This window comes from Nestor notabilis, unplaced genomic scaffold (genome assembly GCF_000696875.1).
Source record: "Nestor notabilis isolate BGI_N333 unplaced genomic scaffold, ASM69687v1 scaffold123, whole genome shotgun sequence".
NCBI classification, from domain to species: domain Eukaryota; kingdom Metazoa; phylum Chordata; class Aves; order Psittaciformes; family Psittacidae; genus Nestor; species Nestor notabilis.
This window is the reverse complement of record NW_009921189.1, coordinates 37,015-51,351: the sequence shown is the minus strand read 5'-3', so window position 1 is coordinate 51,351 and position 14,337 is coordinate 37,015. Positions and strand designations below refer to the sequence as shown.

The 14,337-nt window shown below is 38.6% G+C and overlaps 1 protein-coding gene across 1 annotated transcript in view; it reads left to right on the top strand.

Moving 5' to 3' along the window:
- The first annotated feature begins 410 nt into the window (after positions 1-410).
- The window catches only part of METTL4 (methyltransferase like 4), a 15,684-nt gene continuing 1,757 nt past the window's right edge, over positions 411-14,337 (top strand). Inside the window, exons 1-7 of the mRNA XM_010011034.1 lie at positions 411-833; positions 1,584-1,646; positions 3,298-3,664; positions 5,498-5,567; positions 7,383-7,557; positions 7,768-7,874; positions 8,514-8,602. Of these exons, the coding sequence (XP_010009336.1) occupies positions 411-833; positions 1,584-1,646; positions 3,298-3,664; positions 5,498-5,567; positions 7,383-7,557; positions 7,768-7,874; positions 8,514-8,602 (1,294 nt within the window). The remainder of the gene's footprint in view (positions 834-1,583; positions 1,647-3,297; positions 3,665-5,497; positions 5,568-7,382; positions 7,558-7,767; positions 7,875-8,513; positions 8,603-14,337) is intronic.

Here is a 14,337-nt window from a genome sequence, read left to right as displayed (position 1 = left end):
TGTCCCCGGGCTTGTTCAGCGCTCCCGAGCGCTGCCGTATAAAATCTGGTGTATGCAGTTGCTGTGCCGTAGTGCTGTGTTCTAACTTGTTAAGAGAGTCGTCTTAAAGTTCATTATGCTGTATGAAGTCATAGAGACTTTTAAAAAACTTGTTTACTATAAAAATGCGGGTGAAAGATAGAACAGCAGTGATAACTGGGAAACCAGCGGAAGTCAGAAGTTCCTGCAGTGTGTCCTGAGTGCGCATGGGAATGCCTGTCAGAAGATAGGTGCTGCTGTATTATACAATGGTAGCTCTGGTAAGTGAACTCTGTAAAAAAATTCCCGCAGGAGGAGTTTGCTCCAGGAAGCATGTGTGATTACCAGCTGCAGTTTCAGGGAGCTGAGTTTTCTTCCTGAAAAGGGGAGTGATGATGTCCGTGGTACATCAGCTGACAGCAGGGTGGCTTGTGGATCATCTGTCTTTCATCAACCAGTGTGGCTATGAGATCTGTGACTCCTTCACATACCCTGATGCTGTCACTCTCAATACGTCTGTCACATCTACTGGAGACTGTCATCCTACCTTTGCTGCCACCTCCTCAAGAGATGGTCCTATTCCTGGTCCTGGAGATGCGATGGAAATGGGAGGTAAACCTGCAAAAACAAGATACGTGTTCCGGGAGGAATTCTTTGATATTTCTAAGCCCCATATAGCTGCAGCTCCTGAGGAGCAGCTGTGGCAGGGATGCCCTGAGGTGAATCTTACAGAACTAAAGGCCAGCAGGAACAGAGGGGAGCACCAAGCAGGAACCAAGACTGGTGTCGGAGATTCTGTTGCCAGTGCTAGGAAGGTATGTTCTCCATAATACAGTAAGCTGTAGTAATCCCTTGGTAAATAGTATGCTACTAACACTGTCTTGCATACTTCAGTTTCCTGAGATTATGTATGAGTGCAGGAGCTTTTCCACTACAGGTTTCAAGATGCAGGGAAAAACATCTCTCACAAGCACTCACAAGGGTATTGTTCTGTCCCTTGTGACAGTAATGTGCATCCTGCGATGCAAAAGCATAAAATCTTCTGATGTTGGCTGTGGTCAAGCACTTGAGCTGAAGCTGTGGTAGCCGTCAAGACTGTGCAGATTAACAAGAAGGGAAGGACAGTATGAATTTACTGTCAGTATGTAGGTTGCTCAGTACTGTTCCTTATGGACAAAAAAAGAGTGGCAGGTCTAAACCAGCAGATGTAATCCTGAAGATGTAGCTAATTTTCTCCTGTTATTGCTAAGATGTACTTGAAGCCCATACATTCAAGTATGGGCCCAAAGGAGGCATGAACATGAACTGTGTATGTGCTAGGTACCTTCAGATCCCAGTGCCATGAGTAACATAACATAGCTTTAAGCTTAGGTACCTTGAGAATGCCTACAGCAGACTAGGTATCTTGAGATCATATTTTTCCTAATTGGAGTTGTGATAGAAAAAGATGTAAAGTTTCTTCTGCTTTTGAAAGTTAATTTGTAATTCAGGTATATTTGATTATTTTATTTTTTTCCTTTCATTGTGGAGTAATAATTTTTTTTCATTGTTTGCTCTTTGTGCAGAAACGCAAAAGGAAATGTGTATTCAACCAAGGTGAACTGGATGCTTTAGAATACCATTCAAAGGTAAGCCTGAACAGAAGTATATTTTGCAAATATATGACACCTGACTTTGGGCATGTAGGGAGTGCAACATGTGGTTGCAAACAGGTTCTGTTCTTGTAGCTTATTCCACTAATGGGAAGGTCATCTTTCCAGTCCTTAAATGAGTAAGGGTATACAGAGAATGTGTTCTGCTCAGGTACATGTGAAACAAACTAGACATTAAGCTGCAGCTAAGACATTTCAGTGAGCTGAAATCTGCATTTGCAAAATATCTTTTACTGTTATGGATATAATAGTGATAAGTTGTGTATTAGTTGCACAGGAAGTGACTGGTTTGAAATAAACAGCGTAATGTGTTTGAAGATTGACTCAGGACCATTCTCAGATTAGAATGTGTTGGTATTTGTAGTGTTAGAAGTTGTAGCTCTGCAAGTTAATTCATATCTTTAGAATAATTTGCAAAAAAAAGGCCCGAATTTGTGTCTTCTGGTGTAAATAGGTGTTGAATCCATTTATGAATTTGTCACAGTCAACACGGGAAACCGTACAGAACATGCTAAATTCCTTCAGCAGCCGTTTGTTAAAACTACTGCTTGGTAGTGAAGAGGCTTTGTCCATCTGCGAGTTAACACATGAGCGTAAGAAGAAAAGCTATCTGCATTAATTCATCTATACAACTTGTAGCATTTGTAAAGATACAGTTAATTATTTTGTTAAAGTAATATGAACTTTCACTATCATAAATTTAAGTACCAAAAGTAACTGCTTTGTCGTATCAGGTATCTAGATGGTAGCACTATTAAATTATTTAAAAAAAATTTTCTTCTCTTGCCAGTAATTTGGACATTGTAATAAGGACTATTTTGTAAAAATATTTTCTGAAGTTGAGCATTGCATAATCAGGAGCTTTAGAACCCTTAAGTATTTGAAACCTTTGATAAAGCCACTATACCCAGCACTGTTGCTCTCCTAAATGAACAGAATTGCCTCTTTGATAATTACAACTCATAAAGGCTCAATGATTTTGGGATAAAGTAGGTCTCTAAATTTTGCAAAGGGAGGGTGCTGAAGTGAATGATACTGTTTATAGATCCAATAATCTTCTTGTCCTGGATTCACCGGCAGATTGGGAGGTATGTTACTTAGAAATTTGCAAAACCAAATTATAATAATTTGATTTACTGATTGTAATTCTGTATTACTTCTAAAAATGCATAAACTATTGTTTTTGAAAGTGAATTAAAATGTGGAAAAATGCTGATCCCAATGTACATCTCTAAAGTGTGTTTATGAGCGCGGTAACTTCAAACTGGGTGAGAATTTTAACTTATTTCAAATCATTACTTTGAAAGTTATATGTTTGTTTGGAACAATAATATTCCGCCTCTGTTGTCTGTGAAATGTTTTATTCTGTAGCTCTCACTCTTTCTCCAGACTTTGAATTACTGTAGCTTTGTCAAAAAAACCACACCACAACCCCAAATCAACAACAGAAGTTATTATGGCTATATTATCATTATTACTTTAGCTTTTGAGTCAGTGATCTCAGTGTTTGGCAAAGATCCTTTTCTCACACTGTGGATTGGAAATGTTTTGGTTTCTGTCACATTCCCTGATCAAGTAGATATTTGAAAGGTAATTTTTTTTCCCTTCTTTCTCTATGACCAAACAGGTCAGGAAGCTCATTTGGGAAGGCACTTTGCAATTAGTTCAAGAAGGATGCAAAAGTGGTTTTCTTCACCACAGTATTGCAGAACCCGGTTGTAGGAAGAATGCTGTTCCTGGACACATCGGCTGTGGGTTGGCTGAACTGTGTGAAATGGCAAAGCAGTTTCCAGCTGTTAATGAAAGTGACCATCAAGCTGTACATGTGCTAGATGATGAAACCTCCATTCCAGAGCAGGACCTGCTGTCATGTGTTACAGAAAACAGCTCAAACTGTGCAAAGATAGTTGTGTTAATGGGGCAGAAGTACTTGGTGCCACCAAAAAGCAGTTTCCTTTTATCTGACATTTCATGTTTACAGCCTCTGCTGAACTGTGAGTATCTTTAGGCATTAGAGTTTACCACTTACCTCATGCCTGAGAAGGGCAGTTAGTGTTAAGATGACTAATGGCTCGGTGAGCAGATTGTAATATACAGCACCATGCTGAGAGGAAATGCTACTGCAAGCTTTCGAAGCAGTTTGTGCAAAAAGGTTAGGGTTTTCAAAGGAATCATAAGTGGTTAGGAGCTCATGTCATGGGAGGATTATCTATCTCCAGGAGCCTCCTTTAAAAAATCTCAGCCAAATTACAACAGTTTGGGCATGTTCTGAGCCACTGTCAGTACAGAAGTCATGTGAGATGCATTAAATTTGGACTAGCTATGCTGCTGGGTCCCTGTACCCAGGGCAAGGCGTTAATAGATAAATCCATGCTGCTGCTGGGGTGGTGTTCCTGCTGTCTTTGGTTTTACCTAGATTAGACCATGGGAGAGGGATGAGACTATGCACCTTAAAGCAAGGGTTGATTCCTTTACAGATTCATCCTGTTCAGCAGCAGGGGCTGTTTAGATTTGCATAAACTGATTGTGAAACCAACCTCAGTGTCCCCCAGAGAAGACAACAGTTTGAGAGGCTGCTGCATTCAGCTGGACCATGAGTAGCCAACATGAGTTGACTTCTTAGCCATTACCTTTCACATCTGAGAGTATTGGCGTAAGCCAAAATCAGTGACAGGGAAATTGTGGGATTTTAGAATTAGTAACTCCTTTGTAAAAGTAAATCCAGAGCTATCCAGTATTCCCAGCCTTAATGGGCAGTGCAGAAAGCTTTAAGCTGACAACATGCAGCAGTCTTCACTGTACATCACGATTCCATTAGCTTTAAGTTTGGCCTTCATTAATTATTATTAGCAGCAGCTGAGCTTCGTCATACTATCTCACAGGAAAGATCTTGCCTGTGAGCAAGACCAGGGGATTACTGCTCTACCTTCTAACGCCATGACTTCAGATGTTTTATTTTTTGAGGAAGTCTCTGTCCATTTTAATTAATGTTTTTCTTCTTCCCTTTCACCTGCCAGAAGAGAAGTATTTCTGGTCAGTGCACTGTCAAGGTAGCATCTCCAATGTTAATAAGGGGATAAGATGTAGAAAGCACACTTACTGGACATTAAATACATAGCTGTTGTTCTTACTAGCTGTTTAAATAGTTAGTATCAGACTCAATGAAAGAACAATTATGTTCTGTGGATAAAGTAAAATTGAAGATCCTGTTTTTTTCGTGGATGTGTCCTGTATCTTCTATCCTCTAACTAAAGTAAACACAGCTTCTACCATGAAAGCTCCCTCTGTTCTCTTTCTCTTACCCATTACTTTCCATTTCATACACTGGGTCTAGTGCTGTGTCTTTCTTGATCTCCAGCAGTGAAAAACACAGTTTTCTGGGGCTGCTTTGGAGCTCTACATGTCCTAGTTGGCCTATGGAAAGATCAAACAGGAGAGGAATCTTGCATTCGGGGATACAGACTTTCACTCAGCTGGGTGACTTATTACATACCTTCTGTTAGGAAACTCTGAGAAATTTTAATCATTGAGACTTGCACTCTCAGAATGAAGACTGATAAAAGAGTCCCCAAGATGTTCCAGATTTCTTGGAGGGATCTGACACAGATCACATAAACATCCTTTTCTTAGGTAATCATCCTGAACGTCTCTGAAGTGTATGATTATCTGAACTAAAACAAGCATGCTAGAGGCCGTTTAACTTCTCATTTGGAAAGATGAGAAGAAACTTGCAGTTTTGCTGAGTATCAGTTTTAACTAGTAATCTATTTTAAAACTAATTTCCTGTTGTCTTTTTTTTCTTTTCTTTTTTTAATTTTACTTTCCAGACAAGAAAAAATACGATGTAATTGTGATTGACCCACCATGGGAGAACAAGTCTGTTAAAAGGAGTAGCAGGTAAATTTTGTAGTAAAACTTTGTCATCTTAGCTTACGAAGGGTGATTAACATTTTAATATACTGATACAGTCAGAGACCAATATAACTGTGAGAACGTAGCTTAAACTAGCAAATATTTTGGCGCATGCCTACCTTCAAGTTTATGAAATGTCTCATGGACTTCACTGAAATGTCTTGGATACTTTGCATACAAATTCTTTGCAAGGGTGGATGTTAAATTGCCTGACTGGTGAGATAATGTTAGTCTGTGAGACTTAAAAGGAAAGTTTGAGCCCATTGTTTTCTAAGGCCCAGATCATGCAGATCGCTTGAAAATAATAAGGTTACTTCAGTGGGCATAAAGCTAAGTAAATGTGTAATTTCCAGGACTGAGGTCCTATTTAGGAGTCTTTATTTTTTTCTTTTTAATTTGAGCTGTAGTTTGAGCTTCAGTCTGATGGGTAGAAGAAAGTGATAATGCAGCAGTAAAATTCTTAAGTGCAGTGGGAACTTTGTGAGTACTGCAGTTTATGAAGTCATTAACTTAAAATTTTTATGGACTTCCTTCTCCACTGGGTAACATCAGGCTTATGCCAGTGGAGCTCTCTTGATTACCATAGACTTGTATCCATGTGAAAGAAGGGCAGGCAAGAAATATAGCCTTACAACTTTCTAGAATAATGTCTACTGTAGCTTTTGAAGCTTGTTATGAAGACATAATTTGAAGATGCAGAGACTGATTAGTAGGTTTTACTTGAAAAGCCCTATAGAAACCTCCAGAAACTCAGAGTTAAACTCATTCAAGTGTATTTTCTTAACTAAGTTACTTGGAGGAAAATTGTAGTTATTCACAAGCATGAATTAGCCAGCGAGACTCTAGCAGAAGCTGTAAGAGCTGTCACTGCTGTTAGCTACCTTGTTGTCAGCTCATCTTTGTTAAGCATTTCACATCTGTTGTGGATCTTGTTATCTCTGGGCAGTCTAATTATTTTAGGTTTTATCCTTGTTACCTGTTTCTCACTGTTGTTCTCACTGTTGCATTGTATAGGGATCCCAGGTACCCACGTGGTGGCTGTTGTTTCCGGTAGGCAGTGTGCCCATGTTTTTGACGCTGCAGCGTGTGGGTTCCATACTTGTAATGTCACTGATAGTGTAGAATAACATCATGAGAGAAGTGGTAGAGCAAGACAGGATCTGGGTAGCACACCAATGTAGCATTTAGTTAGCTCAGAAATGCACAGAATTGTTCTGAATAGCCTAGAGAACTTTTATCATTAATGGTAATTTAGAAATAATGAATAACTTCTGCAAATAATTGGAGAAGCGGTTACTCTTTTCTGCCCTTTTAACTTGCTGGTCATATTAGTGTTGCCCTTGCACTTGTAAATGACTTGCTTGTCATTTTCATTCAAAAGAGAAATTCTTATTGTGAAACGTGAATAATGTTACATTGACTAAAGAGCTACTTTTCACTAAATAGTTTTGTTCTGGTGTGAAGATGAGAGTATTGAATTGCATATGATATTTCTTAAATTAAACGTGGGCTTTTAGATTTCTTCAGAGTCACAACTTGTAATACTTTATTTTGGGGAATAGTAGAAGAATATAGTTAAAGGTTCTGCTCAGTAAAACATAAATATATGCACTAATTATTTTGTCTCAGAATCCATTAGATTTGGCCACTGGGTGTCAGTCTTGATCCATTTTATGATGTGTTTTCAGGAGGTAATTCTTGAAATGTCTAGGGTGTGTAATTTCTTTATCCATTTGTGTTGCTTTGCAGTTTTTATATTTGGTATATGCTAACTTGTTTTCTCACTGTATTGGCATACAGATACAGCTACTTGTCCTCATGGCAAATCAAGCAGATTCCTGTACCAGCACTAGCTGCTCCAAATTGTCTTGTAGTCACATGGGTGACTAATAGACAGAAGCACTTACATTTTGTTAAGGATGAACTTTATCCTCATTGGTCTGTGAAAACACTTGCTGAGTGGCACTGGGTGAAAGTAAGTTCTCAATTTGTTTTGTTGCTTTGTTGGAGACTGAGAGGGCTTGCACTGTGACACTCTATATTCTGATTTGTCTGTTTACTACCACATGCTTTTATATTTGAAATGTAAGGTATCATCAGTATCTTCCTTTTGATCAAAGGAAATATCTCAAAAAAATTGGATATGAAAATCTTCCACTATCTATTTTTAATTCCTTCGTGTCAGATTACTGGAGCTGGAGAATTTGTATTTCCTTTGGATTCTTTACACAAAAAGCCCTATGAAGTTCTTGTACTGGGGAGAGTTCAAGGAGACGTAAAAGAAACCTTAAGGTATGCCAGGATGTTTATGGTAAATGTCTTTTTTTGAGGCTGCTAGGATTCTCTTCACACACACATACATACATATATATATACATATATATATATGTATACACACATATCTCACTTGTTCATAATACAATGTAATCTCCCAAAATCTTCTTTTGGCATCGTCTTTGTGGAACTAAAAATGGCATTATTAGCTTTGGGATAAGAGAGTGCTTTAGTAAGATTGAAGGATGGAAACTTTTGTTCCTTACATCAGTCTGTGTTGGGGAGTTGGCTCAGATAACAGCCTTGTGGACAGGGCTTCCTTTGCTGACAGGTTCTCTTGGACTGTGAGTCCTTGGCATAAACTGATGCCATTTTGGGGATGCTGATGTTTTTCGACACAAGAAAACACACAGGACTGCATTGTTTGTTCTCAGTGGCTTTGCTGGCTTTTGTTAACCACGTTTTGAATAAAGCCTCAGTGATTTCATAAACTATCCTAAACATATATTATGGCTGAGCAATATTTAATTTCCCTTAGACTTATCTGAAGCTTGATTATGAATGAACATTCTGTCTTAGCTCCCATCTGAAGCTGGAGCATCACATTCAGTGGTATTTATTCTCATACTTCTTTTCTTGTTCTGATTTGTACAACAGGAAATCTGAAGATGTACTTCCAATTCCAGAACATAAGTTAATTGTCAGCATTCCCTGCAGTCTGCATTCACATAAACCTCCTCTTACCGGTATGTTTTGTTTTGTTGTGTAATGTTTCTCTAGGTCATTGGACTCGGATGTCTGAAATGATGTACCTAGAGTGAGGTACCTTTTTATATGAAGTGCCTTAATTTCCCATATGCAAATTAATTCTGCTCAACAGGACTTGTGGTTCCTCAACATTTCTAAAAATGTTGTCAGGCAGCTAAGTCTTGGTCTCTAAAGATGAATATGAAAAGTAGAACTTCAGGCATTATTGTGTGGATATTTTGGGTAGACATTTTTAATTATTTTTTTTTTTTTTGAATGCTGCGGGAACAGTTTATAGATTATGTATGAAGTTTTGCCATATCCTGTATGAAGACAGGCTGAGAAAGTTGGGGCTGTTCAGCCTGGAAAAGAGAAGGCTGCATGGAGACCTTATAGCAGCCTTCCAGTATCTGAAGGGGGCCTACAAGGATGCTGGGGAGGGACTCTTCATTAGGGACTGTAGTGGTAGGACAAGGGGTGATGGGTTTAAACTTAAGCAGGGGAACTTTAGGTTAGATATAAGGAAGAAGTTCTTCACAGTGAGGGTGGTGAGGCACTGGAATGGGTTGCCCAAGGAAGTTGTGAATGCTCCAACCCTGGAGGCGTTTAAGGCCAGGTTGGACAGAGCCTTGGGCAGCATAGTTTAGTGTGTGGTGTCCCTGCTCATGGCAGGGATGTTGGAACTAGATGATCTTAAGGTCCTTTCCAACCCTAACTATTCTATGATTCTATAACCTAAGTACGTTGTGGGGGGACAGACACAGTGACTTTGGGTATATTCAAAGAAGGATATCTTCTACTTAGTTAATAAAAGCAGAAACCTTTCTTTATTTATTATAGCATCCTGAAAGAAATATTTTTATTTCTGAACGAGTTGCTTATACCGCTGCAGTACAGTTGTGCCTTTAAATCCAAAACCTTAATTATTTAGAAGCTGTTAACAGTATATGACAAATAAGGCATGCCCTGCTTATTTCTGAGGAGCTGTATTTAATTTCCTGAAAATGATGCAGTGATTTCAGCCAGCCAGTTAGGGTGGGTGTGACTTCAACTTTTCAGAGTTTAGTTCAAAGGATTTGAAGTTTTCTGTGTGATATGTTACCTTTTGTACGTTTTTCTGGAACACTTTGACTAATTTCATCAATAGAAAGCTGTAGTTCTTTCATCATCACAGGATATTAAATACCTCTCTCAAAAATGGTTCTGTTCTCCCCTAAGAGGAAAACTCAGGATGAATCTGCAAATATTCCAGGTGCACATAGTGCTATGTAATCACATCAGAAAACCCAGGTAGAAGAACTGCATAATTCTGTTGGAAAGGAGAGGCATCACAGTTTGCTTCACTGACATGCTTTGCTTTTTCTGTTCTCAAGGAACAGAACAGCTTCAATTAGGAAGCTGATCTGGACACTTGTTACATGTTCAGGAAGGCTCTAAAATTTGTATTTTGGGCTTGTGTTTGTTAAATTAACATACATGTGTATACCTGTTCAAACTACTAGAAGATATTCTTTGGTTAGATAAGACAATAAAAGGCAATTCTAGGAGGATCTTTTTGCAGTTCTGAAGTTACATTTTTAAGAATTAGGGCTACAGCAGGAAGTACGTGTGTTGATTTAAGGTAATGAATGGTTGGGTAGCGATTTGTGCGGCAGCCACCTAGGTCGTCTTCAGAAAATTAAGGCTTAGCAGCACTCTCGAACACAAACAGGAAGCTTGTAAGGTATCCAAGGGTGCAAAACAGCCGCTTGTATGTATTTTAGAGAATTCTAGTGCCAGAATGGTCCTCGGAACAATTGTCTTAGAGGGCAGAATCTAGAAACCGTGTTGGGGAATCCTTTATAAATTATGATCCTGAATGGCTTTTAAAAGAAATTGTCTGTGGTAATTTATGTTTTTCTTCAGTCTTTACTTGAATTCTGAGATTTGATAGCATTATGCAGCATTTATGTTTCTATTTGGAAAAAAAAAAGGGAATTTGCTGTTGAGCAATTTCAAGGTTTTAACAAGTGTTTTATAAAAATCCACATGTATTTTACAGTTTTGGCAGCTTCATTCAGAACATGGTTGTGGAATGAAAAGGTAGACTATAAGGCAAAAACTAATTGCTGGTGCTTTTGACTTCAACATTGTAACAGGGTATTGCTTTCAGAGCCCAACAATATTCTCAAGTGGCCAGTAGAGAGCAGCTGAGCTACATCCTAGAGTGGTTCAGAAGAAATTTGAACAGAAGCAGAGATTTGGCAGTGGGGGAGAGGGACACTTGATGAGTCACACACATTCTTTATGCTTTGTTTAAGTAGTAACAAAGCCAAAAAAATTAGTATTTACTGATGCTGTCTGGCACTTTATTTCTTATTACTACTTTAAAGGTTGTATGTTGGTACATATGTAGCCACTCATGACTGATTATAACAGTTTATCTCTCTGGGGGAAGAGAAAGATGTAAATTAAAGTAAGCCATCAAAAAGAGATGCTTGGGTTCCTACAGTGAGTTTAACCGCAAAATTGTGACTGTAGGGGTTTTTGGTGATGCATGTGCTGAGTTCAGTGCTTAGGGCTTTAATATGTCATTGTAAATGTACTTAAGCTTCTTTATGCAAATGCGTTAAAATGAAATTTTATTACTCCTGGTTTTGATTCAAATAACAGCAGGTTTTCTTTCTAATTCAATTCAGTGTTACTCATAGAAGATACAGAAGGTATTCTGTTACACAGATGATGTAAAGTAATGTGGAGCTTCAAATGCTTTTTTTCTTTTTCCTGCTTTATAGAAGTCTTCTTGTTACAGCTATTTTTCCTCCAGTTTTTAAGCATGTAGGCTTATTGTTAGAAACTAATGTTGTTATATAGGTGTATGCCTAAAAACATTGGAATTAATTCTTGGCTATGTTCTAGCCACCTTGCATATCTCCAGCAGAAGAGTACGATGGGAAGTCTTGGGAACTCTCTCCTGCTGTAGCAACCCTGGCTTGTAAGGCCATGTTATAAAAGTGTTCTTGGAAGCAAAAAGAAGTAAATGCATTTTGTTTCCTTACGTACCTTGTCAGCCCTTCCTGTTACACTACAGTTGATAGGTGCATCAACATCTAGATTTAAATTGAAGCTCAGGAAAGATGCTGAGATGTAAAACCATTTTTGTACTGAATTGCAGATCTTTTTTGGGTCCTGCTCTGTTCATGGATTAGACAAACTGAGCAATAAAGACCGATACATTGCAAACTCTTTTGAAGGCTTACTGTGAAATTAGTTCAGTCATGTGCTTTGTGCTTTGCATGACTCACAAATCAGACAGTGGAAAGCTGACAGTTGTTTTTACTTTGTGTATCCAGTTTGCCATGAAGAACTTGCTATTTAGGTAATGGAAGTTCAGAAGATAAGGGGAAACTGTTGCTTTTTTCAGAAATGTTTAAAAAAGCAGCATGCATCTTCAATACATATTTAGGATTAAGAGCAGGCAGGTATGGCAGGTATCCTGCCTGACCTCCAGATCGTGCTTCAGAAGGAAATGGGTTTTCTGGAAGACTGGTGTTATATCTACCAGTAAGCTTTGTGCTAGCTTCATGTGTCCCATGGCATTAGATGCCCAAGTGTAGCTGTTTGAGTTGCTGTCGTAGGGTTTATGACACCTACAAGTGATATAAAATAATCTATTTATCGTCTATTTAAGTTCTTTATTGTCAGTGGTATCTGTAAGTGGATAGAATTACTTGTGTGGATGGCTTTTAAAAAATCTGTTCCTATGGTAGAAGAATTTTAGTATTTCATCTTTCTACTGATTTAGATCCTCTAACCTGTTTTGAGAGGAAAAAAACTCCACTGTTTGCTTAAGGGCTGCAAGTCAGATACACGTGTGTTAAGATAGCCTTCTGGTGATATAAAAGCCTAACAAAGAAGCTGTGATTTGTAACTTGAATGCTGTCTTTTCCTATTTTTAAAGAAACCACTGTAATGAGATTTTATGCCAACAAAATACAGCCACATTATTGCCCTCTTGATACGGTAATTTCCACTGCAGTGCAAGTTGCTGCCTGATGTGATTTATGTAAATACCTACAACCTAGAAATGAAAAATCATACTGTAATGTGATCTTGAATTACATATAATCTGTCTGTTTTTAAAAATCTCTGACTTAAAAGAGACCCTATCTTTGGCAGCAGGAGAGAGAAGGGGAGGTTCTTGGGACTTCCTTTTTAAGTACTGCAACCAAATCGATTGACAGATTGGCACAAGCTTTCTGCTTCTGCTGCACTGACCCAATTATTGGCTACCTTTTTTCCTTTATGGCGAACCAAACTTTGAAGTTGGTTGAATCTCTAAAGTATGCTTTTAAAATTTGTTTTCTTAGACATGGAAGTCTTTAGTGCTTAGTAAAACTACTTTTGATTGCTGGACTTAGTGCTGTAATGATATTTTTAATCTATACATTTTAAGAACAAGTGTCAACATTAGTATTGTGCTTTTAATGAAATTATGTCACCTAATTACTTCCTTTACTTAGAAGCCTATGTAAAAAATAAAATGGTTCTATTTTGGTTTTGTATGGAGTGGGAAAAAGGACATATAAAGCTGGACTGCAGTAAGCTCTGCAAGACTTTATGCCCATTAGGGTAAAAAAAAAGATATCCTACAGATGTCGGGATCTGCAGACAGAACTTATTGAAAGCTTTGGAGCTTTGCTTTGCACAGCGTCTCCCTTCTCTTCTGTGGAAAAAGTGCAACCTCTTACAATATGGGCTTTCTTAAATAATCAAGAAAATAAATTTTTGGAAGACCTTTGTTAGTCATAGAATGGATCGGGATGGAAGAAACCTATACAGATCATTCAGTCCAACCACCCTGCAGTGAGCAGGGATATCTTCAACTAGATCAGGTTGCTCAGAGCCCCATCCAGCTTGGCCTTGAACACTTCCAGGGATGGGGTAGCTACAACTTCTCTGGGCAACCTGTTTCTTCTTCCTTCTATCTAATCTAAATCTCCTGTCTTTCAGCTTAAAGCCATTTCCCCTTGTCCTATCACTACATATCCTTGTAAAAAGGCCCTCTTGAGCTTTCCAGTAGGCTCCCTTTAGGTATTGGAAGGCTGCTCTAAGGTGTCCCCGGAGGCTTTTCTTCTCCAGGCTGAACAACTCTGTCAGCCTGTCTTCATAGCAGACGTTCTCCAGTCCTCTGATCATCTTTGTGGCCCTTCTCTGGGCTTGCTCCAAGAGTTCCACATCCTTCTGTCCTCTTTTAGTTTAAAACCATTGCCGCTTGGCCTATCACAACAGGCCCTACGAGAAAGTATCTCCCCATCTTATAAGCACCCTTTAATCATTGAAAGGCCGCAATAAGTTCTCCTTGGAGCCTTCTCTTCTCCAGGTTAAACAACCCTAACTCTCTCAGCCTGTCTTCATAGGAGAGGTACTCCAGCCCTCTAATCATGTTGGCGGGAAAGTGTACACAAGAAATCCTTAATTAAACAGAGCATGGAAAAAAAAAACCCAACTAAATTTCATCACTTTTTTTTAATATGGTGGTTTTGCAACATGGCATAAAACCAGCTACTCATAAGTAGTGTCTAATCAGATGAACTCCTGTGACACCAAACAGCAGTGTTCAGTGCAGCAAGTTTTCTGTCAGAATGTACATTTTCCTCTAAATTTCCCAGTCTCTTCTCTGCAAATGTTAGATTTGTTTAAACATTTTAGCTTGCCTCGAAAAGAAGCAGGTTTTTAGAGTAAGATTCCTGCT